This window comes from Castor canadensis, chromosome 16 (assembly GCF_047511655.1).
Source record: "Castor canadensis chromosome 16, mCasCan1.hap1v2, whole genome shotgun sequence".
Classification (NCBI taxonomy): domain Eukaryota; kingdom Metazoa; phylum Chordata; class Mammalia; order Rodentia; family Castoridae; genus Castor; species Castor canadensis.
This window is the reverse complement of record NC_133401.1, coordinates 23,414,960-23,442,908: the sequence shown is the minus strand read 5'-3', so window position 1 is coordinate 23,442,908 and position 27,949 is coordinate 23,414,960. Positions and strand designations below refer to the sequence as shown.

The window sequence follows — 27,949 nt, the reverse complement described above, 5'->3', positions numbered from 1 at the left end:
CAGAATGAAACTGCCCCCCAGCAAAACTGAAAGCCATAAACAGTGAACTGTAAATTAACACGGACATCAGGGAGGGTGGAATGCTGAACCCACCATGGAGAATGAGGAGGGGCAAAGAGCTGATCTCTCACTGCTGAACTGTTAGGGGAGTGGCAAGGAACTGAGTTTTCTGCGCCGAACTCTCGGTGACAAACCGTAAATCAGCAAAGGCTGAGTGGGGACAGGCTGACAAGCCAACCACTAGAGAAACTGCAGGTACACAGCAGAGATTGGGAGAGGCATAAAGACTAAGAGAGAGAAACTAACCTCCAAAAGCAGGGAAGGAGGTGGATCCCAGAGTCAATATCCAGGACAGAGTGCAGTACTCAAAGCTGAATTGCCCCATCTTGCTGGTGGAAGAGCTGACATATCAGTCCTGCAGCTGAGGAACACCCTAGCTGCCGCCTGCTGAAAACAGCTCTAACCACTTTGTATGAGGTGGCAATCTTACATCAACTTACAACTCCAATTAATCTGGCTGAAAGAAGGTCCAAATACAACTCACAAGCCAGTCACCTGATGAGACCACATCAGATCTTGAACACCAGTACCAGGATTGGACACCTAAGGAATAACTGCGGAACTTTTATTAATAGACTGAACCGAACCACATTCTTTTTTATTTTTATTTTATTCATATGTGCATACAATGTTTGGATCATTTCTCCCCACTTCCCCCACTCCCTCCCTTACCTCCACCCCCCGCCCCCTCCCTCTCCCCCCCACCCCCTCTCTACCTGGCGGAAACTATACTGCCCTTATCTCTAATTTTGTTGAAGAGAGAGTATAAGCAATAATAGGAAGGACCAAGGGTTTTTGCCAATTGAGATAAGGAGAGCTATACAGGGAGTTGACTTGCATTGATTTCCTGTGCATGTGTGTTACCTTCTAAGTTAATTCTTCTTCTTCTTTTTTTATTATTATTCATATGTACATACAAGGCTTAGGTCATTTCTCCCCCCTGCCCCCACCCCCTCCCTTACCACCCACTCCACCCCCTCCCTCTACCCCCTACCCCCTCAATACCCAGCAGAAACTATTTTGCCCTTATTTCTTATTTTGTTGTAGAGAGAGTATAAGCAATAATAGGAAGGAACAAGGGTTTTTGCTGGTTGAGATAAGGATAGCTATACAGTGAGTTGACTCACATTGATTTCCTGTGCGTGGGTGTTACCTTCTAGGTTAATTCTTTTTGATCTACCCTTTTCTCTAGTTCCTGGTCCCCTTTTCCTATTGGCCTCAGTTGCTTGTAAGGTATCTGCTTTAGTTTCTCTGCGTTAAGGGCAACAAATGCTAACTAATTTTTTAGGTGTCTTACCTATCCTCATACCTCCCTTGTGTGCTCTCGCTTTTATCATGTGCTCAAAGTCCAATCCCCTTGTTGTGTTTGCCCTTGATCTAATGTCCACATATGAGGGAGAACATACGATTTTTGGTCTTTTGGGCCAGGCTAACCTCACTCAGACTGATGTTCTCCAATTCCATCCATTTACTGGCGAATGATAACATTTCGTTCTTCTTCATAGCTGCATAGAATTCCATTGTGTATAGATACCACATTTTCTTAATCCATTCGTCTGTGCTGGGGCATCTTGGCTGTTTCCATAACTTGGCTATTGTGAATAGTGCCGCAATAAACATGGATGTGCAGGTGCCTCTGGAGTAACAGTCTTTTGGGTATATCCCCAAGAGTGGTATTGCTGGATCAAATGGTAGATCAATGTCTAGCTTTTTAAGTAGCCTCCAAATGTTTTTCCAGAGTGGTTGTACTAGTTTACATTCCCACCAACAGTGTAAGAGGGTTCCTTTTTCCCCACATCCTCGCCAACACCTGTTGTTGGTGGTGTTGCTAATGATGGTTATTCTAACAGGGGTGAGGTGGAATCTTAGTGTGGTTTTAATTTGCATTTCCTTTATTGCTAGAGATGGTGAGCATTTTTTCATGTGTTGTTTGGCCATTTGAATTTCTTCTTTTGAGAAAGTTCTGTTTCGTTCACGTGCCCATTTCTTTATTGGTTCATTAGTTTTGGGAGAATTTAGTTTTTTAAGTTCCCTGTATATTCTGGTAATCAGTCCTTTGTCTGATGTGTAGCTGGCAAATATTTTCTCCCACTCTGTGGCTGTTCTCTTCAGTTTAGAGACCATTTCTTTTCATGAACAGAAGCTTTTTAGTTTTATGAGGTCCCATTTATCTATGCTGTCTCTTAGTTGCTGTGCTGCTGGGGTTTCGTTGAGAAAGTTCTTACCTATACCTACTAACTCCAGAGTATTTCCTACTCTTTCCTGTATCAACCTTAGAGTTTGTGGTCTGATATTAAGATCTGTGATCCATTTTGAGTTAATCTTGGTATAGGGTGAGATACATGGATCTAGTTTCAGTTTTTTGCAGACTGCTAACCAGTTTTCCCAGCAGTTTTTCTTGAAGAGGCTGCTATTTCTCCATTGTATATTTTTAGCTCCTTTGTCAAAGACAAGTTGGTTATAGTTTTGTGGCTTCATATCTGGGTCCTCTATTCTGTTCCACTGGTCTTCATGTCTGTTTTTGTGCCAGTACCATGCTGTTTTTATTGGTATTGCTTTGTAATATAGTTTGAAGTCAGGTATTGTGATACCTCCTGCATTGTTCTTTTGACTGAGTATTACCTTGGCTATTTGTGGCTTCCTGTGTTTCCATATAAATTTCACGGTAGATTTTTAGATATCTTTAATGAATGTCATTTGAATTTTGATGGGAATTGCATTAAACATGTAGATTACTTTTGGGAGTATCGACATTTTTACTATGTTGATTCTACCAATCCATGAGCATGGGAGATCTCTCCACTTTCTATAGTCTTCCTCAATCACTTTCTTCAGAAGTGTATAGTTTTCCTTGTAGAGGTCTTTCACATCTTTTGTTAGGTTTACACCTAGGTATTTGATTTTTTTTGAGGCTATTGTAAATGGAATTGTTTTCATACATTCTTTTTCAGTTTGCTCATTGTTAGTGTATAGAAATGCTAATGATTTTTCTATGTTGATTTTATATCCTGCTACCTTGCTATAGCTATTGATGATGTCTAGAAGCTTCTGAGTAGAGTTTTTTGGGTCTTTAAGGTATAGGATCATGTCGTCTGCAGATAGGGATATTTTGACAGTTTCTTTACCTATTTGTATTCCTTCTTCTTGCCTAATTGCTCTGGCTAGGAATTCCAGTACTATGTTGAATAGGAGTGGAGATAGTGGGCATCCTTGTCTGGTTCCTGGTTTTAGAGGGAATGGTTTCAGTTTTTCTCCATTAAGTATAATGCTGGCTGTAGGTTTGTCATATATAGCTTTTATAATGTTGAGGAACTTTCCTTCTATTCCTAGTTTTCTTAGAGCTTGTGTCATGAAATGGTGTTGGATCTTATCAAAGGATTTTTCTGCATCTATTGAGATGATCAAGTGGTTTTTGTCTTTGCTTCTGTTAATGTGGTTTATTACATTTATTGATTTTCGTATGTTGAACAACCCCTGCATCCCTGGGATGAAGCCTACTTGGTCATGGTGAATAATCTTTTTGATGTGTTGCTGAATTTGGTTTGCCATTATTTTGTTGAGGATTTTTGCATCAATGTTCATTAAGGAGATTGGCCTATAGTTCTCCTTTTTGGAGGTGTCTTTGCCTGGTTTTGGGATAAGTGTAATATTGGCCTCATAAAATGTGCTTGGCAGTTTTCCTTCCCTTTCTATTTCATGGAACAGTTTAAGGAGAGTTGGAATCAGGTCTTCTTTAAAGGTCTGATAGAATTCAGCAGAGAATCCATCAGGTCCTGGACTTTTCTTTTTGGGAGACTCTTGATTGCTGCTTCAATTTCTTTTTGTGCTATTGATCTACTCAGGTGATTAAGATCCTCTTGGTTCAGTTTTGGATAATCGTATGTATCTAGAAATCTGTCCATTTCTTTTAGATTTTCAAATTTATTTGAATATAGGTTCTCAAAGTAGTCTCTGATGATTTCCTGGATTTCCATGGTGTTTGTTGTTATCTCCCCTTTTGCATTCCTAATTCTACTAATTAGGGTTTTTTCTCTCCTCATTTTAGTCAGGTTTGCCAGGGGTCTATTGATCTTGTTTATTTTTTCAAAGAACCAACTTTTTGTTTCATTAATTCTTTGTATGGTTTTTTTGGTTTCTATTTCATTGATTTCAGCTCTTATTTTTGTTATTTCTCTCCTTCTATTTGTTTTGGGATTTGCTTGTTCTTGTTTTTCTAGGAGTTTGAGATGAATCATTAGGTCATTGATTTGGGATCTTTCAATCTTTTTAATATATGCACTCATGGCTATAAATTTTCCTCTCAGGACTGCCTTAGCAGTGTCCCATAGGTTCCAGTAGGTTGTGTTTTCATTTTCATTGACTTCCAGGAACTTTTTAATTTCCTCTTTTATTTCATCGATGATCTGTTCTTCATTAAGTAATGAGTTAGTTTCCAGATGTTTGCATATTTTTTGTCTTTACTTTTGTTGTTGAGTTCTACTTTTACTGCATTGTGATCAGATAGTATGCACGGTATAATTTCTATTTTCTTATATTTGTTGAGACTTGCTCTGTGCCCTAGGATATGATCTATTTTGGAGAAGGTTCCATGGGCTGCTGAGAAGAATGTATATTGTGTAGAAGTTGGATGAAATGTTCTGTAGACATCGTGTATGTCCATTTGATCTATTGCATATTTTAGATCTTGGATTTCTTTATTGATTTTTTGTTTGGATGACCTATCTATTGATGATAATGGGGTGTTAAAGTCTCCCACAACCACTGTGTTGGCGTTTATATATGCTTTTAGGTCTTTCAGGGTATGTTTGATGAAATTGGGTGCATTGATATTGGGTGCATACAGGTTGATAATTATTGTTTCCTTTTGGTCTATTTCCTCTTTTATTAGTATGGAATATCCTTCTTTATCTCATTTGATCAATGTAGGTTTGAAGTCTACTTTGTCAGAGATAAGTATTGCTACTCCTGCCTGTTTTCGGGGGCCATTGGCTTGGTAAATCTTCTTCCAGCCTTTCATCCTAAGCATATGCTTATTTCTGTCAGTGAGATGGGTCTCCTGTAAGCAACAAATTGTTGGATCTTCCTTTTTAATCCATTTCATCAAGTGGTGCCTTTTGATGGGTGAATTAAGTCCATTAACATTAAGCATTAGTACTGATAGGTATGTGGTGATTCCTGTCATTTAGTTGTCTCAGTTGTTTGAAGGTTTGATTATGTGGACCTAAGTTGAGGTTACTCTCTACTGTCTTGCTTTTTCTTTTCCTGTGGTTTGGTGCTGCCTGTCTTTTCATGGTTAAGTTGGGTTTCACTTTCTGTGTGCAGAATCCCTTGAAGAATCCTTTGTAGTGGTCGCTTTGTGGTCACATATTGTTTTAGTTTCTGCTTATCATGGAAGACTTTTATTGCTCCATCTATTTTGAATGATAGTTTTGCTGGGTAGAGTATCCTGGGGTTGAAGTTATTTTCATTCAGTGCCCGGAAGATCTCGCCCCACGCTCTTCTGGCTTTTAATGTTTCTGTTGAGAAGTCTGCTGTGATTTTGATGGCTTTACCTTTGTATGTTACTTGTTTTTTCTCTCTTACAGCCTTCAATATTCTTTCCTTAGTTTCTGAACTTGTTGTTTTAATGATGATATGTCGTGGGGTAGTTCTATTTTGATCTGGTCTGTTTGGTGTCCTGGAGGCCTCTTGCATCTGTATGGGAATATCTTTCTCTAGATTTGGGTAATTTTCCATTATTATTTTGTTAAATATATTACACATTCCCTTCACCTGCACCTCTTCTCCTTCGATGCCCATGATTTTCAAGTTTGGTCTTTTGATGGAGTCGGTGAGTTTGCATTTTCTTTTCACAGGTCTTGAGTTGTTTAATTAATAGTTCTTCGGTTTTTCCTTTAATTACCATTTCATCTTCAAGTTCTGAGATTCTGTCTTCTATTTGTTCTATTCTTTTGGATTGGCCTTCCGTTTTGTTTTGCAGTTCTGTTTCGTTCTTTTTTCTGAGGTTTTCCATATCCTGGGTGGTTTCCTCTTTAATGTTGTCAATTTTTGTCCTGAGTTCATTTATCCATTTATTCATCGTGTTCTCTGTTTCACTTTGGTGTTTATACAGTGCTTCTATGGTTTCCTTTATTTCTTCTTTTGCTTTTTCAAATTCTCTATTTTTGTTGTCTTGGAATTTCTTGAGTGTCTCCTGTACATTTTGGTTGACCCTATCCAGTATCATCTCTATAAAATTCTCATTGAGTACCTGTAGTATGTCTTCTTTTAAATTATTCTTGTGGGCTTCTTTGGGTACTTTGGCATAGTTTATCTTCATTTTGTTGGAGTCTGGATCTGAGTACCTGTTTTCTTCATTCCCCTCTGGTTCCTATAGTAATTTTTTGCTGTGGGGAAACTGGTTTCCCTGTTTTTTCTGTCTTCCCATCATTGTCTTTGGTGTTGTTACTGTCCCTGTACTGTGTGCAATTAAGTATTTTCTAGCCTGTAATAATAACAATGGTAATATTTAGAATGGAAGGGTGAGCTAGATGGAAAACAAGAAGTTAAAGAAAGGGAGAAAACAAATACACAGACTGGAGGGAGAAAACAGAACAAGGTATCAGACAAGAAGGTTTCAAAGGTATAAACAGGGAGCTTTGGTGTATTAATCGACAGTAAGATAAACAGACATTAGAGAGACAGAGAGAGGATTGAAAATCAAAAATAAAAAAAATAAAGGTAAGAATAAAAATAAAAAATAAGGAAAGAAAAATCTATTTATAAAAATGTATTAAAATAAAATGAAAAAATAGAAAACTTTAAAAAACCAAAAAACCTCCAAGTTCAAATGCAATGAAGTTTCAGACTTAATAATTTGGGTGTCTGTTTCAGTCTCCAATCCTGCATATGGTGCCTCAGATGTTCTGTAGTTGTCTCATCAAAGGGGATGCATAAAGTAGAACAAAACTACACACACATGCAGAAAAAAAAACCCACAAAGTGTCCCATGTTCAAATGCAATACAGTTTCAGTAAGGTTTTCAGCTTGCAGGTGTAATTTGGTCGTTCTCTCATCAAAGGTAGGGAGACAAAGAAAAAAAAAAGAGTTTGGAGACAGTTCTGAGAATGTTATCTGCAACTGTGGCTTGCCTGCCTGCTGCTGTCAGCCTGCTGTTGTTGGAGGCATTATTTATGCAGATCTCAGGGGTGAGCTTAGCACTCACCTGGCCCTGCAGGCTTTGTTTGCTCAGATTTCTCCTGTGTGTGAGCCTCTGCTATGGGCTTTCCCCTTTCCAAGAACTGGGAAAGGTAACACTGCACCCGCATTCTCAGGCCTGTGTGTTTAATTACAGTTCATGTGGGAGGTGGATCTTCCCCCCTCTCCTGTGCAGTTGTCCTCCCACCTCTGCTTTCACAAGCTTTCCTGCTACTGATTACTGGGCGGTGCTGCTGCTCCTGCCAGCCGCCGTGTTTGTTTACAACTCACATGGGAAGTGGGTCTTCCCTCCTCTCCTGTGGAGTTTTCCTCCCTCCGCCACCCTCACCAGCTTTCCCACTCCTGGTTGCTGGGCGCGTGCCCTGCCCCCACTCCCGCCAGAGGCTCTCTGGCCCACCCGGCTTGTTTACTTACAGTCCCGGGAAGGATTCCCTTCCCCCAATCTTCAGCACTCAGTGCGCCCCACCCTCTTTCCTGTGTGTCTTATTTATTCTTATTGCTTATTACTCAGTTTCTCTTTTTTCCCTGGGTGGAGGTCAGTCTGTCCAGGGGGCTATGCTGCTCTGGCCCAGGCTTGTCTGTTGGAGTACCACGGTACTTCAAAGCTCACCTGGTCCACGTCTTCCCAAGCTGTCTGGGTGCCGGAGACTGGCGGCCCGGGGGTCCTCCTGGTTTCTCTGTTTAACATGAAGTAGAGATTCTCTGCACCGGTTGGAGGTGTGGAGGGGTCAAAGTTATGCCTCTTCTCAGTGATTATGCCTGTAAAGTGTGTCTCCAGAGTCTCTCCAAGATTTCACTATAGGAGGCTCGCTTTCTCCTTCCTCCCTCTAGCTGCCATCTTGGAATCCCTTCACCAACAACACTTAACTGTCATCTAAGACTTTAGGAACTTAAAGGACTTCGCAGATAGGAGTTCTTGTAGCACAGATCAGAAAGTTGAGGCCAGGAGAGGGCAAAGTGGTCAATCCAGGGTTAAAAAGCTGCCATTGTTAAGGTTGGGACAGGAATCCAGGCTGCTTGACTCTTCCATATGAAGCAAAGGGTGCCAAGACGAAGGTAAGGCGTGAAGCCAAGGCAAAAAGGTCAGAATAAGGGGTTCTGTCCAACCTGGGAAGGCAGGGAGCCCGAGATCCTCGTGACTACAAGGACAGACCTTCACCATCCCATGCACATGTAGCCTGACCCAAGCAGAACTTCACGAGGTGTGCAGGCGAACCTCCTCTTCTCACGATAATGGCCTGGCTTCGCCCTTCCTGGTTAATTCTTCTTGAACTAACCTTTTCTCCAGCTCCTGGTCCCCTTCTCCTATTGGCCCCAGTTGCCCCAAAGTATCTACTTTAGTTTCTCTGCATTGAGGGCAACAAATGCCATCTAGTTTCTTAGGTGTCTTACCTATCCTCATACCTCCCTTATGTGCTCTCGCTTTATCATGTGATCAAAGTCCAGTCCCCTTGTTGTGTTTGCCCTTGATCTAATGTTCACATATGAGGGAGAACATATGATTTTTGGTCTTTTGGGCCAGGCTAACCTCACTCAGAATGATGTTCTCCAATTCCATCCATTTACCAGCAAATGATAACATTTCATTCTTCTTCATGGCTGTGTAAAATTCCACTGTGTATGAATACCACATTTTCTTGATCCATTCATCAGTAGTGGGGCATCTTGGCTGTTTCCATAACTTGGCTATTGTGAATAGTGCTGCAATAAACATGGGTGTGCAGGTGCCTCTGGAGTAACCTGTGTCACAGTCTTTTGGGTATATCCCCAAGAGTGGTATTGCTGGATCATATGGTAGATCTATGTTTAGATTTTTAAGTAGCCTTCAAATTTTTTTCCAGAGTGGTTGTACTAGTTTATATTCCCCACAGCAGTGTAAGAGTGAACCACATTCTTGAACCTGTTTTTTTTATATTGTGTACCTTTTTTACTTGTTTCTTTCTTTCTTTTTCTTTGCTTATTCCTGTATTATTAACTCCATCATTACTGTTCTCTTATCCCCATTCTCATCATCTTCACTTTCCCTCCTTCTCCTGTGCTACAATCCATTGTTCTCCCTCTCAACTACTCTTTCTGACTCTTCTCATCCACTCTTTCCTGTCTTCACTTTCCTCCCATCCTCCCCCAACCTGTAACCATACTATCCCTCCCTTCTACACGTTCATCACCTGATGACTAGCCTACTACACCAACTGCACACGACCCCAGCCCCCTGCAATCCCTGACATAAATGCCCTCCACTATAACAGAAACACACCCAAACATGTGCAACGCCACAAAACCCAGCAGCCCCCATATCTTCACCTACCCACCAACCCCTTTTCCAACCCCCCTTTTAGTGCCACCATTACCAATTAGTGAAAATTCTCTATCTAGCCTAATAACAATTATGTCCCCCCAACTCCCACTGTTTATAGATATTATCACCAAAGGGTTTTCTATATGTAAACAACTTGTCTGGCATTGAACCTGTGAATTTGCTATTGCTAACTTACCTCTCCAGGCCAGGGACAGAAGGAGCACACCAACCTACTAACAACCAAGTAAGTCACAACACAAAACTTAAATCAGGGAAAGAAATCAGGCAGTCAAATCCACCAACTAACATACCAAAAATGTATATCACAGCACCATGTGGAGTTATGGGAAGAAGGGATGGAAATGATTCTCATCAAAAAAAAATGCACAATTCAGTGGAATATGAAGAAAATGGATACCCAGTCACTGACCTCAACAATACAAGGATAAATGTAACTAAGGAACTGAGAAATACCCACAAAAATACCCTCAAAAAAGAAATCTGGGAAGAAACAACTGAGAAATTAATGGAGAAGATATTAGACATGGTCAACCAAACTATACAAGATGCACTCAAGAAATCTCAAGACAACAAAAACAAAGAATATGAGATGACACAAAAACAAATAAAGGAACTTAGAGAGGACCTCAGCAAACAAACAAAGGACACTATAAAAAGAGAGATATATGAATTAAAGAGGACCACACAAATTATAAAAGAAGAGTTGATCACAGATTTGGAAAACCTCGAAGAAAGAATCAAAAAGAAATAGTGAAAATTAAAGGTCTTTATGGTCAAACAAAACAAACAGAGGAAGGCCACTCCAACAGACTTAAACAAGTGGAAGACAGAATCTCAGAGCTCAAAGATAAAATAGAAATTAAAGAAAAAACAGAAGGAACTTTAGTCAAACAACTCAAGAGCTGTGAAAGGAATATGCAAGAACTCATTGGCTTTAAAAAATACCAAACCTGACAATCATGGGCATTGAAGAAGGAGAAGAGGGGCAAACCAAAGGGCTACATAACACATTTAATAAAATAATAACTGAAAATATTTCAAATCTCCAGAAAGTTTTGCCCATTCAAGTACAGGAAGCCTCCAGGACACCAAACAGAATTGAACAAAATAAAACCTCCCCATGACATATTATCATAAAAACAACAAGCATAGAGAACAGAGAAAGACTACTGAAGGGTGTGTGAGAGAAAAAACAAATAACGTATAAAGACAAACCCATCAAAATAACAGCAGATTTCTCAACAGAAACCTTAAAAGCAAGAAGGGCATGGAGTGAGGTATTTCAGGCGCTGAATGAAAATAATTTCAACCCTAGGATACTCTACCCAGAAAAACTATCATTCAAAATTGACAGAACAATAAAAATCTTCCACGATAAATAGAAACTAAAACAATATATGACAACCAAGCCACCACTACAGAAGATTCTACAAGGAATTCTGCACACAGAAGATGAAAGCAAACAAAACCATGAGAGATTGGAAGCATCAAGCCATAGGTGAAGAAAAAGACAAGCAATAAGAGAGTAGCATTGATTTGACTGCACACAATCAAATCCTTAATCAACAAAAACAACCAAATGGCAGGAAACACCACATGCTTATCAATATTAACACTGAATGTCAACAGACTCAACTCCACCATCAAAAGACACAGTTTGGAAAACTATTAAAAAGGAAGATCCAACAATCTGTTGTTTATAAGAGACCCATCTTATTGACAGAAATAAACACTGGTTTAGGGTGAAAGGCTGGAAGAAGATTTACCAAGCCAATGGCCCCTCAAAACAGGCAGGAGTAACAATAGTTATATCAGATGAAGTAGACTATAAACTTTCATTGATCAAATGAGATAAAGAAGGAAACTCCATACTAACGAAAGGGGAAATACACCAAAAGGAGGTAACAATGATCAATCTATATGCACCCAATGTCAATGCACACAATTATATCTAACATACACTGGAGGACTTAAAAGCACATACAGACTCCAACACAGTGGTAGTGTGAGACTTTAATACCCCTCTATCACCAATAGATACGTCATCCAAACAAAAAATCAATAAAGAAATCCTAGAGCCAAATGACGCCATAAATCAAGTGGATGTAATTGATGCCTATAGAATATTTTATCCAACTTCTGCACAATACACATTCTTCTCAGCAGCCCACAGAACTTTCTCCAAAATAGATCATATCTTAGGACACAAAGCAAGGCTTAGCAAATATAAGAAAATAGAAATAACCCTGCATTCTATTTGACCATACTACATTAAAACTAGAACCCAACAACAAAAACAGCAACAGAAAATACACAAATAATTGGAGGTTCAATAATACATTGCTCAATGATCAGTGGGTCATAGCAGAAATAAGAGAGGAAATAAAAAGTTTCCTGGAAGCTAATGAAAATGAAAACACAACCTACCAGAACCTATGAAACATAGCAAAGGCAGTCCTAAGAGGAAAGTTTACAGCCGTGAGTGTATATATTAAAAGGACAGAAAGATCTCAAATAAATGATCTAATGCTACATCTCAAATGCCTAGAAAACAAAGAGCAAGCAAAATTCAAACCAAGCAGAAGAGAAATAATAAAAATGTGTGCTGAAATTAATGAGAGACCAGAAAAAAAAACACACAAAAAAACAATGAAACTAAAAGCAGTTTCTTTGAAAAAATAAAAAATACTGACAAGCCCCTGCCAGATCTGACTAAAATGAGGAGGGAAAAAACCCAAATTAGTAAAATCAGAAATGAAAAAGGGGCGATAATAACAAACACCATGGAAATCCAGGAAATGATCAAAGACTACTTTGAGAACCTATATTCCAATGAATTGGAAAACCTTGAAGAAATGGACAAATTTCTAGATACTTATGACCACCCAAAACTGAACCAAGAGAATTTTAACGACCTAAACAGATCTATAACATGTAATGAAATTGAAGCAGCAATACAGAGTCTCCCAAAAAAGACAAATCTGGGACCCAGTGAATTCTCTGCTGAATTCTACCAAACATTTAAAGAGGAACTAATACCAAAAATTTCTTAAACTTTTCTATGTAATAGAAAGGGAAGGACCACTGCCCAACTCATTCTATGAAGCCAGAATTACACTCATTCCAAAACCAAACAAGGGCACATCCAAAAAGGAAAACTATAGGCCAATTTCCTTAAAGAACATTGATGCAAAAATCCTCAATAAAATAATGGCCAACCTAATCCAACAACATATCAGAAAGATCATTCACCATGACTATGTAGGCTTCATCTCAGGGATGCAGGGATGGTTCAATACATGCAAATCAATAAACATAATACAGAACATTACTAGAAGCAAAGACACAAACCATTTGATCATCTCAGTAGATGTAGAAAAAGCCTTTGATAAGATTCAACACCACTTCATGATAAAAGCTCTAAGAAAACTAGGAATAGAAGGAATGTACTTCAACATTATAAAGGCTCTATATGACAAACCTATAGCCAACATCATACTTACTGGGGAAAAACTGAAACCATTTGCCCTAAACTCAGGAATGAGACAAGGATGCCCACTTTCTTCACTCCTATTTACCATAGTTCTGGAACTCCTAGGCAGAGCATAAGGCAAGAAGAAGAAATAAAAGGAATACAAACATGTAAATAAATAGTCAAATTATCCCTATTTGCAGATGACATGATCCTATACCTCAAAGACCCAGAAAACTCTACCCAAAAACTTGTGGCCACCATAAACAGCTTCAGCAATGTAGCAGGACACAAAGTCAACTTACAAATATCAGTAACCTTTCTATACACCAACAATGAACAAATTGAGACAGAATTTATGAAAACAATTCCATTTGCAATAGCTTCAAAAAATCAAATACCTAGGAATAAACTTAACAGAGGATGGAAATGACCTCTACAAGGAGAACTACAAACTACTGAAAAAAGAGATTGAGGAAGACTACAGAAGATGGAAAGATCTCCCATGCTCATGGATTGGCAGAATCAACATAGTAAAAATGGCTATACTACCCAAAGCAATTCCCATCAAAATCCTAATGATATTCATCACAGACATTGGAAAATCTACCCTAAAGTTCATTTGGAAACACAAAAGGCTGCAAATAGCCAAGGCAATACTGAGCAAAAAGAGCAATGCTGGAGTTATCACAGTACCTGATTTCAAACTATGCTACAGAGCATTAGCAATAAAAACAGCATGGTACTGGCACAAAAACAGATATGAAGACCAGTGGAACAGAATAGACCCAGATATGAATCCACACAGCTACACCCACATTATTTTTGACAAAGGTGGCAAAAATATATGATGGAGAAAAGACAGCATCTTCAACAAATGTTGGGAAAAATGGTTATCTGCCTGCAGAAACTGAAACTAGACATATGCCTATCACCCTGTACTGGCATCAACTTAAAGTAATTAAGGACCTTAAAATCAGACCCAAAACCTTGCAGTTAGTACAGAGAAGAGCAGGGAATACTCTGGAAGCAATAAGTATAGGTAAAGATTTTCTCAGTAGAACTCTAGCAGCCAAGCAACTAAAAAAGGATGGACATTGGGACTACATGAAATTAAAAAGCTTCTGCACAACAAAAGAAATGGTCTCTAAACTGAAGAGACCACCCACAGAGTGGAAGAAAATATTTGCCAGCGATACATCAGACAAAGGACTGATAACCAGAATATATAGGGAACTTAAAAAAACTAAACTGCTCAAAAATCAATGAACCAATAAAGGAGTGGGCAATTGAACTAAACAAAGCCTTTTCAAAGGAAGAAGTCCAAATCGCAAAAAAAAAAAAAAAAAAAAAAAACATGAAAAAATGCTCACCATCCCTGGCCATAAAGGAAATTCAAATGAAAACCACACACTAAGATTCCACTTCACTCCTGTTAGAATTGCTACCACCAAGAACACCACCAACAACAAATGTGGCCAGAATGTGGAGGAAAAGGAACTCTCATACACTGCTGGTGGGAATGTAAGCTAGCACAACCACTCTGAAAACCAATATGGAGGCTCTTTAAAAACTACACAGAGATCTGCCATATGATCCAGCAATACCACTCCTAGAGATATACTTGAAGGAATGCGACTCAAGTTATTATGAAGGCAACTGCACACCCATGTTTGTTGCAGCACTGTTCACAACAGCCAAACAATGAAAACAGACAAGATGGCCCACTACCAATGAATGGATTAAGAAAATGTGGAATATATACACAATGGGATTTTGTTCAGCCACAAAGAAGAATTGTCATTCTTCTTTGGATAGAACTGGAGAACATCAGCTTAAACAAAGTTAGCCAGACTCAGAAGGCAAAAAATTGCATGTTTTCTCTAATAAGTGGAATTTAGATATAACACAAATACAGTAATATTATTGGTCATGGGTCACACACAAAGTGGAGAACATGCATGGGAGGAGTAGTTAAAGGGAAGGAAACCTAAAACTTGAATGTGGTTGATGTGCTCACTGTAGAGGAGTGAATAAAGTAATCTTAAACTGGCAGAGTCTGCTATGGGAAGGGGACTGGGAAGTAGTGAAGAGGTCTGGCAGAGACGAACCAATATGGGTTGCAGTACACAAGTGCATGGAAGCAATGCTAGGAATCTCTGTATAACTATCTTTATCTCAAACTAGCAAAAAACATTATGTCTTTCTTATTATCTCTTATGTTTTCTCTTCAACAAAATCTGAGAAGAGGGCAGAACAGGTTCTGCCCAGAAGCGGAGTGTGTGTGTGGGGGGGGAGGTGGCTCAAATAACATATACACATGTTGAGTAAATGTAAAAATGATAAAATAAAAATAAATAAATAAATCAATATGCAAATGAACAAAAAAGAATGATAGATGAAAAACATTAAGATACATTGTATGTATATATGTGTCACAATGAAACCCTCCCTCTACAACTAATATAAGCTAAGAGAAATGTAAAAAAATACTCTAAATTCCTTTGTATACATCACTTTTTCTTTAAAAATGCTTTTTAGGTTATAATTTGAGAGTGAAGTGTTTTGTTTGTTTTGTTTGTTTTGTTTTTGAATTCAAAAAGTTAGAGTGGTGGGGTCTATTAAGGGATTGAACTTGACCCGACTTTCCTACTGGGCTTGATTCAGGACAGTGTTCACATGTAGGCAGGCCTGAATACGCAGGAAATATAGGGACTGCCTACAATCAGTTTCTGATTTGTTGAATTTGAGTTGAGCACTCCACCATGTTTCAGGTATCTCCCTATGTCAGTTAATCATTCATTTTCATAAATTCCTGGTTTGTAGTTACTGTTTACCAACTCTGTAGTCATTCACAGCTGTGCAAAATGAACAAGGCAATGGAGCTTGCACTGCCTGGGCACATTGTAGGACTTGATCCTGACTGCCTAAGCCTCATGATTCTATGCTCTAGCCCAACAACTTTTTTCTCTCACCAGAGTTCTCTTTGTGATGCAGATCCAGGTCTGCTGCCATAGCATAAGGAGTCCTTATGGATCCTTGCCTTGTCTACTGTTTTATTCATTTTGAACCTTTGCCTTTGCAGTTTAGTTTCCTCCCTCTGGCACTACACACATTCACATATACTGTGTGTGTGTATATTTATATTTATATGAAGCTGGACTCCTTGCCTTGTGTCCCGGTACTGTGCAGTATGTACACCTCATGTCCTGTCTTTTATATCTGTAGATGCTGGCATATGCTTGTGCATCTTCTGATGTCTCTCCTTTTGGGTTTCTATCCTAAGCTTCTTGTCCAGCTGGTAGAGGTCCTTCCCCTGCCCTACCATTTTCCTCAGTACTCTATGTTAGAGTTTGTTCTTTCCTTTAGAATCTAAATTTTGACATTTCTGGATTTCTTTTTTTTTATTTTTCTTTTATTATTCATATGTGCATACAAGGCTTGGTTCATTTCTCCCCTCTGCCCCCACCCCCTCCCTTACCACCCACTCCGCCCCCTCCTTCTAACCCCCAATACCCAGCAGAAACTATTTTGCCCTTATTTCTAATTTTGTTGTAGAGAGAGTATAAGCAATAATAGGAAGGAACAAGGGTTTTTGCTGGTTGAGATAAGGATAGCTATACAGGGCATTGACTCACATTGATTTCCTGTGCGTGGGTGTTACCTTCTAGGTTAATTCTTTTTGATCTGACCATTTCTCTAGTACCTGTTCCCCTTTTCCTATTGGCCTCAGTTGCTTTAAGGTATCTGCTTTAGTTTCTCTGCATTAAGGGCAACAAATGCTAGCTAGTTTTTTAGGTGTCTTACCTATCCTCACCCCTCCCTTGTGTGCTCTCGCTTTTATCATGTGCTCAAAGTCCAATCCCCTTGTTGTGTTTGCCCTTGATCTAATGTCCACATATGAGGGAGAACATACAATTTTTGGTCTTTTGGGCCAGGCTAACCTCACTCAGACTGATGTTCTCCAATTCCATCCATTTACCAGCGAATGATAACATTTCGTTCTTCTTCATGGCTGCATAAAATTCCATTGTGTATAGATACCACATTTTCTTAATCCATTCGTCAGTGCTGGGGCATCTTGGCTGTTTCCATAACTTGGCTATTGTGAATAGTGCCGCAATAAACATGGATGTGCAGGTGCCTCTGGAGTAACAGTCTTTTGGGTATATCCCCAAGAGTGGTATTACTGGATCAAATGGTAGATCGATGTCCAGCTTTTTAAGTAGCCTCCAAATTTTTTTCCAGAGTGGTTGTACTAGTGTACATTCCCACCAACAGTGTAAGAGGGTTCCTTCTTCCCCGCATCCTCGCCAACACCTGTTGTTGGTGGTGTTGCTGATGATGGCTATTCTAACAGGGGTGAGGTGGAATCTTAGCGTGGTTTTAATTTGCATTTCCTTTATTGCTAGAGATGGTGAGCATTTTTTCATGTGTTTTCTGGCCATTTGAATTTCTTCTTTTGAGAAAGTTCTGTTTAGTTCACGTGCCCATTTCTTTATTAGTTCATTAGTTTTGGGAGAACATAGTTTTTTGAGTTCCCTGTATATTCTGGTTATCAGTCCTTTGTCTGATGTATAGTTGGCAAATATTTTCTCCCACTCTGTGGGTGTTCTCTTCAGTTTAGAGACCATTTCTTTTCATGAACAGAAGCCTTTTAGTTTTATGAGGTCCCATTTATCTATGCTGTCTCTTAGTTGCTGTGCTGCTGGGGTTTCGTTGAGAAAGTTCTTACCTATACCTACTAACTCCAGAGTATTTCCTACTCTTTCTTGTATCAACTTAAGAGTTTGGGGTCTGATATTAAGATCCTTGATCCATTTTGAGTTAATCTTGGTATAGGGTGATATGCATGGATCTAGTTTCAGTTTTTTGCAGACTGCTAACCAGTTTTCCCAGCAGTTTTTCTTGAAGAGGCTGCTATTTCTCCATTGTATATTTTTAGCTCCTTTGTCAAAGACAAGTTGGTTATAGTTTTGTGGCTTCATATCTGGGTCCTCTATTCTGTTCCACTGGTCTTCATGTCTATTTTTGTGCCAGTACCATGCTGTTTTTATTGTTATTGCTTTGTAATATAGTTTGAAGTCAGGTATTGTGATACCTCCTGCATTGTTCTTTTGACTGAGTATTGCCTTGGCTATTCGTGGCCTCTTGTGTTTCCATATAAATTTAACAGTAGATTTTTCAATCTCTTTAATGAATGTCATTGGAATTTTGATGGGAATTGCATTAAACATGTAGATTACTTTTGGGAGTATCGACATTTTTACTATATTGATTCTACCAATCCATGAGCATGGGAGATCTCTCCACTTTCCATAGTCTTCCTCAATCTCTTGTAGAGGTCTTTCACATCTTTTGTTAGGTTTACACCTAGGTATTTGATTTTTTTTGATGCTATTGTAAATGGAATTGTTTTCATACATTCTTTTTCCATTTGCTCATTGTTAGTGTATAGAAATGCTAATGATTTTTCTATGTTGATTTTATATCCTCCTACCTTGCTATAGCTATTGATGATGTCTAGAAGCTTCTGAGTACAGTTTTTTGGGTCTTTAAGGTATAGGATCATGTCGTCTGCAAATAGGGATATTTTGACAGTTTCTTTACCTATTTGTATTCCTTTTATTCCTTCTTCTTGCCTAATTGCTCTGGCTAGGAATTCCAGTACTATGTTGAATAGGAGTGGAGATAGTGGGCATCCTTGTCTGGTTCCTGATTTTAGAGGGAGTGGTTTTAGTTTTTCTCCGTTAAGTATAATGCTGGCTGTAGGTTTGTCATATATAGCTTTTATAATGTTGAGGAACTTTCCTTCTATTCCTAGTTTTCTTAGAGCTTTTATCATGAAATGATGTTGGATCTTATCAAAGGCTTTTTCTGCATCTATTGAGATGATCAAGTGGTTTTTGTCTTTGCTTCTGTTAATGTGGTCTATTATGTTTATTGATTTTCATATGTTGAAAATCATATGCATCCCTGGGATGCATATGATTTTCCTGCATCCCTGGGATGAAGCCTACTTGGTCATGGTGAATAATCTTTTTGATGTGTTGCTGAATTCGTTTTGCCATTATTTTGTTGAGGATTTTTGCATCAATGTTCATTAAGGAGATTGGCCTATAGTTCTCCTTTTTGGAGGTGTCTTTGCCTGGTTTTGGGATAAGTGTAATATTGGCTTCATAAAATGTGTTTGGCAGTTTTCCTTTCCTTTCTATTTCATGGAACAGTTTAAAGAGGATTGGTATCAGTTCTTCTTTAAAGGTCTGATAGAATTCAGCAGAGAATCCATCAGGTCCTGGACTTTTCTTTTTTGGGAGACTCTTGGTTGCTGCTTCAATTTCATTTTGTGTTATAGGTCTATTCAGGTGATTAATTTCCTCTTGGTTCAGTTTTGGATGATCATATGTATCTAGAAATCTGTCCATTTCTTTTAGATTTTCAAATTTATTTGAATATAGGTTCTCAAAGTAGTCTCTGATGATTTCCTGGATTTCCATGGTGTTTGTTGTTATCTCCCCTTTTGCATTCCTAATTCTACTAATTAGGGTTTTTTCTCTCCTCATTTTAGTCAGGTTTGCCAGGGGTCTATCGATCTTGTTTATTTTTTCAAAGAACCAACTTTTTGTTTCATTAATTCTTTGTATGGTTTTTTTGGTTTCTATTTCATTGATTTCAGCTCTTAATTTTGTTATTTCTCTCCTTCTATTTGTTTTGGGATTTGCTTGTTGTTTTTCTAGGAGTTTGAGATGTATCATTAGGTCATTGATTTGGGATCTTTCAATCTTTTTAATATATGCACTCATGGCTATAAACTTTCCTCTCAAGACTGCCTTAGCTGTGTCCCATAGGTTCCAGTAGGTTGTGTTTTCATTTTCATTGACTTCCAGGAACTTTTTAATTTCCTCTTTTATTGCATCGATGATCCATTCTTCATTAAGTAATGAGTTATTTAGTTGCAGCTGCTTGCATGTTTTTTGTCTTTACTTTTGTTGTTGAGTTCTACTTTTACTGCATTGTGGTCAGATAGTATGCACGGTATTATTTCTATTTTCTTATATTTGCTGAGGCTTGCTTTGTGCCCTAGGATATGATCTATTTTGGAGAAGGTTCCATGGGCTGCTGAGAAGAATGTATATTGTGTAGAGGTTGGATGAAATGTTCTGTAGACATTTCTGGATTTCATTTGGAGTCCCTCTGCTGTTTACTTCTCACCTTGCCTAACAGACCATGGTCTACCACCTGAGCCAAAGGCTGATATTTTTGTCTCAGATTCATATAGGTACAGGGATTGCTGTAATCCACTGTTTTATGTCCATCCACACCATTTTTTTCTAACAGTCTTCTAGGATAGCATGTATAAATTTTATTGGAAATATACACATTAAATGTCTTCCCAAGAGTTAGTTTTAGTAAATAACACCACTACACTTTACCAATATACAATGGTGAATCCAATTGCTCTGATAAACCATTAAAACTTCCAACATGTCCAAACATTATTTTGACCCAAACATAGTTCATGATTTGGACAACCACTACTATGGAAAAACACTACCAAGAAACACCAGGATAATGTTAACACATAGTATTGTGTTTATTTCATTGCATATCTGCTTCCTGACTAAAGCAGAATCCTCTACATAGACTAGTCAATATCACACCAACATTTTTAACATCTGTATTTTGGTTGTCTTTCATGTTCTACACACCACACATCCCTGTTTGAATAGCTAAATAACCATTGTGAATGGGATTTTGTCATTCACAAGTAAATGGATGGAACTGGAGAACATCAACTTAAATGAAGTTAGCCAGGCTCAGAAGGCCAAAAATCGCATGTTCTCCCTCATATGTGGATTATAAACCTAAAACAAATGCAGTAATATAATTGGACATGGGTCATACACTAAGGGGAGATTGTACATGGGAGGCATAAGGAAAGGGAAGGAAATCTAAAACTTGAATGTGGCTGATGTGCTCACTGCATAGAAACAAATATATTAATCTTAAAATGACAGAGGCCACTATGGGAAGGTGACCAGGAAGTAGTGAAGAGCTCTGGTAGAGATGAACCAATTTGGTTTGTAATACACATATGCATGAAAACAACACAAGGAATTTCCCTGTATAGCTACCTTCATCTCAAACTAGCAAAAACACTATGTTTTTCTTTTTATCTTATATGTTTTTTTCTTCAACAAAGTGAGAAAACAAGAGGGCAGAACAGCTTCTGCCTGGAGGTGGGACGGGGGAGGGGCCCCAAATAATGTATACATATGTAAGTAAATGTAAAAATGATAAAATAAAAAGAAAGAAAAGAAAATGTGATATACACCACACACACACACACACACACACCACCATACTGTTAAGACATAATAAGAACAAAATTATGTCATCTTTAGGAAAATGAATAGAAATTGAAATCATCATACAAGATGAGAAAACCAGACTGAGAAAACCAAATATTGCATGTTCTTTCTCTTATGTGAACCTAGACCCTTAAAAATGACATAAGTATACAACAGGGTGACAGTTTAGGGGTGGGAACCAGTGGAAGGAGGAGAGTAAAGGGAAAGGTTGCAATATTAGTAGTGTAAAATTCAATAATCCAGTAACAACACAATCAAAAGATTTATCAATGGACTAGATAAAGCAGAAGATTGAAGGTAAAGATGAAGGAGATTATTACATTGAGACAGCAAAAAAGGAAAAGAACTGTAAGCTTGACCTCAACTTTCAAGAACCTTGGGGCATAATGAGGAGGCCACACCCAAGGACACTCAAGATGGCAGATTGGAGATACCCATCACGTTCCCGCATCTGCACTAATCTGGAAAATTATCCCCAAATACTAGAGCCAAGAATTAGTGGGTGGCAAAGAAAGGCTAGAAAGGGAAAAAGTAAGCAGCGCACAGTCTGAAACCAGTTGGAATCCAGAAATCTTTAACTTTAGATATTTCAATAAAACAATGAACAGTGATACACAGCATTGAAAATATGGTAAGGAAGAATGAGAACACCTCCCTGTAGTGGGGATCATGGAAAAACAGAAAGGGCAGGTTTCAGAAAGATTCACAGGCTCAGATCACAGGCCCTCCACAAAACAAACTTAGGAGGAGATGAATGTATTGCACATCAAGCAGATGCTGGGGAAGGGGCCCCTTACACACTATGTAGCTTGCTTAATGTGAAGTTGGGAGGAGTCACTGTAGGAGAGGTTGTGGTCACACATAAAACGACAACCATAGCAAAGTCAGCTACAGTGTCTTCAGAATCAATTGAAACATTATCTTCACGGGAAAAAGGACTCAAATCACTACTCACATAAAAGCATTCAGTCCTAAATGAATGACCAGTTAAACAATTTAAAGGCATGAAATGATATTTTTAAAAAGAGTGAAGTAGAACATCTCTCAGATCATATAATGGGAAAAGAATTCTGTTTTTAATTTTTTTGTTAGTCATGGAGGTATTTGTTTTGTGGTGATAGGAAAAGGGGAACTCACATGCTAATCAGGTGATGCAACACTGAACTTCATTCCTAGACATGAGAAAATAGTTCCTATAAGAATAAAGAATCTGAAAATTGTTATGGGAAACCATTGAAGATACAGGCTTAGTAGACACGTGCTTTCTGAATACAAATCCAACAGTCCAGGAAATAAGAATTTTCAACATGGATTGAATCAAATTAAAGCATCTACTTGACAAAAAATAACCCAATAAACAGAGTGAAGGGACAGCCTGGATAATGGGAGACAGTCTCTGTCAAATCTTCATCCGACATAGGATCAACGTCCAGAATATGTAAAGAACTAAAAAATTAGACCTGAAGGAAGAAATAATGCAATCAATAAATGGTAAGTAATCTGAAGAATTGGGTGCTGGTGGGTCATGACTGTAATCTTTGCTACTTGGGAGGCTATGATCCGGAGAACACATTGGAGGACAGCCCAGGAAATTAGTACAAGAGACCCCCATCTCCAAAATTACCACAGAAAAATGGATGGGAAGAGTGGCTCAAATGGTAGTGTGCCTGATTTCCAAGGGCAAAGCACTGAGTTCAAACCCCAATCCCTCCAAAATTATAAAGTAAAATGAAAAATAAACTGAAGAAACACTTTTCAAATAAGAAAGTAATAATAGCAAATAAACACATGAAAAAATTCTCAACATTGTTGCTCTTAGGGAAACACAAATCAAAACTATGTTGATATTCTACCTTACTCCATTCAGAATGGCTATTATTAAGAAACCAAATAACAATGCGTGCTAGTGAAGATATAAATGAAAAGGAGCTGTTCTTGACTGCTGGTGTGAATGTAAGTTAGTCTACCCACTATGGAAGTTCCTCAAAAACTTAAAAGTAGAACTTCCCTATTACTCAGGTACACCTTTCTAGGACTATATCCCAAAGAACAAAGTCACCTTATAATAGACATGACAACATACCCATGTTATTTGTGATACTATTCACAAAAGCCAAGTTATGAGATCAGTCTCAGTTCTCAACAACAAATGAATGGATAAAAAAGTGGCAAACCTACAAACTCACATTTTACTCAGCCATTAAGGAGAATGAAATGATGACATTTGGCTGGAACTGTAGATCATCATGCTAAGCAAAATAAGCCAGTCACACAAAGACAAATGTCACCTGGTTTTTCCTCATATGTGTAAGCTAGGGAGACAAAAAACAAAACAAAACAAAACAAAAAATGAAGGTCAAGAAAGTAAAAAGAGAACCACTAGGAAGGAGAGAGGGAAGACAAAGGGAGGAGAGTGCTGAAAAATAAAATAGAGCAAGCAAGTGTAACCAAAGTACTCTCTATGCACATATGGAAATGTCATGACAAAAATCTCTTTGAACAATTTAATTTATGCTAAATAAAATAAATGCAAATACTTACTAAAATTAAGGACTTTTTCCTGGGATAAAATTCATATAATTATTTTGGAAGAGAGCTCAGAAATGTTCTCTACAACTAAGGTGATGTAAACTCCTGTAAACAAGTGATATTGTGACCCAGCAACTCTACTGCTGCACATGTGTTCAACAGAAATACCTATAAGTAGAGCTGATCTGGTGGCACATGCCTGTAATTCCACCTAGGGAGGCAAATATTGGGAGAATCATGGCTTGAGACTAGACCTGGACACAAATTCCAAATCTTACCTGAAAAATAACTAAAGCAAAAAAGGGCTAGCTGCCTTCCTAGGAAGTCCAACACTCTGAGTTCAAACCCAGTATCTACCTAAAATAACAACAACAAAAACTCTTTAGACATCACCAAAGCATGTTGCAGAACAGACATTACAAGAGGATTCATGATGGACCCATACTGAAACACACTCACATGCACACAAGAAATGAATGAGGTAATGGCTAGTAGCCACACATAGAATTCTATCACTAAGAGCATGAAAAAATACAGAAAAATAAAAAACATACAGACTGTAAAAGTCAAACTCTAAAGAGTTTGTGCTGTTGATTCCTTTTGTGTTTAATTAACAAGAGGTGAAAGTGATGTATGGAGGTAGATGCACATGTGGTATCTGGGGAATAATGATGCGGGGGCAGGGGGAAGTATTTGTGAGACTGAAAATATTGGTGCTTGGTTTTGGTAGCACTAGGATTTGATGTCAGGGCCTCACATTTACTAGGCAAGTACTCTACTGCTTCAGCCATTTCACAGGCTCTGAAAATTCTGTTTTTTGACACAGAAGATGCATACACAGGTGTGCTCAGTTTGTGAAATCTCATGTATGAATAAACTATGCATAAAATTGGCTTGAAAATTCTTTAGAACTTGCAAATGCATCAAAACATGAAAGTAGATTTGTTTACAATGCTCTCTATTGTTCAAGGGAGAGGTTAAGACCCAAATAACTTTACCGTTGACTACTTTTCACAGTACATTACAGTTTTGAAAATGAAGTCTAACAATAAATATACACCACTAAAAAGGGGGAAATATTTAGAATTTTGAAAATAAATAACATGGAAGAAATCAACACAGATGGAATAAGAAAATACAAGTATCATGAGAATACATTATTGCTTGGTAAATTTTTTCTAAATATGTCCATTATTACATTAACATGAAAGCCTAAAATCGTATGCAAAGCCAAATTCTTATCATGAGTATCAATATTGTGGATATATTTTCCTAAGAGAAATAGCCAAGACACAGAATTGAAGGGGATCAATAAGAATGCAATCTATCTATTTAAACTAATTAGTCAACTAAACATCAGAAAAAGTCAAATAAAAGAGATTTTATGTTAAAGCTGTTTTTCCAGTTTAATACCTAGTGTTACAATTAAAATTTAAATATCTTTTGAAAAATGTTTAATATTGCATCATGGATAAACAACCTAAGTGTGATATGTGAATACACACATAGACAAATTATAATATAATATACAAGGTGGATTTGAGCATATTATGTGAGGGTACATGGATATAAATAATAGGCTGCTATTATGTGACTGTTTTCCTGTGCTAAGACTGTGTGGGGATGAGTACAAAGCCATAGTTAGCACAGAAACAAATGATTTTAAAGCTCCTCATGTGATTAGGGTATTTTTGTACATCTTATCTGTGGAAAGCAGAGCCTGGAAACACTGGGGCCACTGCTCATCAGCAGGAAGGGACTCACTGATGAAAACCAGACATTGAATATTGCAGCTGTGTTCACCAGGAACAAGCTGGGAATATAACTAAGACTAACACAAACATTCAGGATGCAAGAAAGCATATAGAACAAGACAAAGGTGCTTACCAGGAGAAGGATGGTTTTGGTAGCTCTGGACTCAGGGGAGGATCTGGGGGAGATGCTGGTCCTATGAACATGTTGCATTTTCTGCTTATGTCTATACAGGATGAAAACAATGGAGCCACTGGCGCAGAGCATGAGCCCCAGACAAAGGACATCAGGAAATGTCAGGATTACTGAATACAGTATGTCATGGTATTTATCATGACGAACAGAAGAACAGTATCCATAACTTTTTAGGCTGGTGATGTTTTCATTGCTCTCCTGTCCAGCAATAAACCTAAGATGAACAATGTTTACAAGGAGAGACATGATCCAGCTCAGGAACATGGAGGAAACAATATATTTGGGAGCTTTCGCCTTAAATTCTGCCCACCTGGATTCACTGGGGCTGATGGTGATGGCCTGGAAGACACTCAGGAAACAGGTGCTGCAAATGGACACACCCCTGCCCACTCTGTGGATATAGAAAAGCAGTTTGCATCCAATATCACTGACAGAAACTTCCAAACCAAAAGCTGCCATTGTCTGGGGAACTCCTTTACACACAAGAGCTAAGATATTGGCTACAGTCAAGTGTTTAAGAATCATGTCTGTGGACCTTAGCCTGAACCCAGTGTAGGAAAGGAACACATAATAATACAGAAGACAGGAATTTCCAAGAATTCCAAGTAGAGTCTGTAATATGAAGATCACTCCTATAGCTGCAGTACTGCCTTCCATCCTGTGGGTTCCTGTTGTCTGAGCCAGAGGATCCTGCATAGGAAGATGAGGCACAGGCTGCCTGTACTGAGTCAACTGAACTCAACATCCTCCATTCACAGTTAGGACCATTAGAAATAGTTCCTCAAAGTTTATCTTTTCCTAAGACGATTCCAAGGATTAATAAATTTAGCAAGCATTTATAATGGACAAATCCCTTTGATGATGAAGCACACATGACAATTTCTCAATACTTCACAATCTTTTTGGCAGGCCTGGCTATGACTTTAAACATAAAGAAGAGGAGAACATAGTTTGGAAGAGAGGGCTTACCTATTGTATAAATTGTCATTGTCATTAGGGTAAGTTGGGGTCTAGAATCTTCCTGAGTGTTCACAGAATACATTGATGCACATGCAACCCTAAAGGTTGTTAAATAGTTTCTTCCAATAGTCCACTTCTCTAGTTTTGTTTCTACACATTCTTGTTATTCCATAAACTGGTGGTAGCTTATAATTGTTGTTTCAAGAGACTTCCACTTACATTTATTGATTTTGACACTTATTAAAATTCCATGAGGAAATATCAATTATCAGAGAACATTATGGTGTTTTAATAAAGGTAAATGTATTATGAGCAATATAAACCTGAAAGAACCTACCCCATTGCAAGTTGTGTACAACAGTGCAATAATGGGTATTTTCAGGATGGCTACTAAATGACAGATTGCACTTTATAATAGGAATGCAATGCCACTGCCATCTATCAGAAGAATAAGTAAATACTCCTATACATTTTTTTCTAATCATAGGACAAAAAGAGGCAGCCAATGATAAATCAGAATAGCATGCAACTGAATTATTTCTGATTTCAGATAATGCACTTATGCATTAATATCTGAGTTAAGAAATTTATTCTCAATGAGGCAAGATTGATGAATGATATAGTAATACTATAGGAACCATACATGCAACCTGGCATGTGTATGTCATGAAGTCCCATATACTTCAAAAACTTAAGTAGTAGATTTGGGATATCACACAATTGTATATATAACAGACTTAATTTTGTTGAATCAAATTGAAGTTCAAAGCAAAGCAGAGCAGAAAGTAAGCAATCTCCTCCATTATAAGATTTCCAAACCAATTAGAATGAGAATGCTTTTTAAATAGACAAAATGGTACTCATCTGAGAAGTGGTAGTGAAAACTCACAATTATTTGTTAACATGTATTTCAATATTTCTTGTGAGGATTTGAGAGAGCAATACCCATATCATAATCACAGATGAGTGATGCATTCAGCATTCATACAATTACTTTCATCATCATGTCATGATATGCTCAAAGATGGAGAAAACTGTATGCACATGCAGTTATCACTCAGTTACAGGTTCTACATTGTACTATATATTGCT

The 27,949-nt window shown here is 38.0% G+C and overlaps 1 protein-coding gene across 1 annotated transcript; it reads right to left on the bottom strand.

The window, feature by feature from the left end:
* Nucleotides 1-127: 127 nt before the first annotated feature.
* On the bottom strand, nt 128-26,554 carry LOC141417902 (vomeronasal type-1 receptor 4-like). Its single transcript, XM_074057364.1, has 3 exons — nt 25,787-26,554; nt 23,823-23,880; nt 128-249 (listed from the first exon to the last, which is right to left on the bottom strand). The coding sequence occupies exons 1-3, from the start codon at nt 26,552-26,554 to the stop codon at nt 128-130; spliced, it is 948 nt and encodes a 315-aa protein (XP_073913465.1).
* Between the last annotated feature and the right edge of the window lie 1,395 nt (nt 26,555-27,949).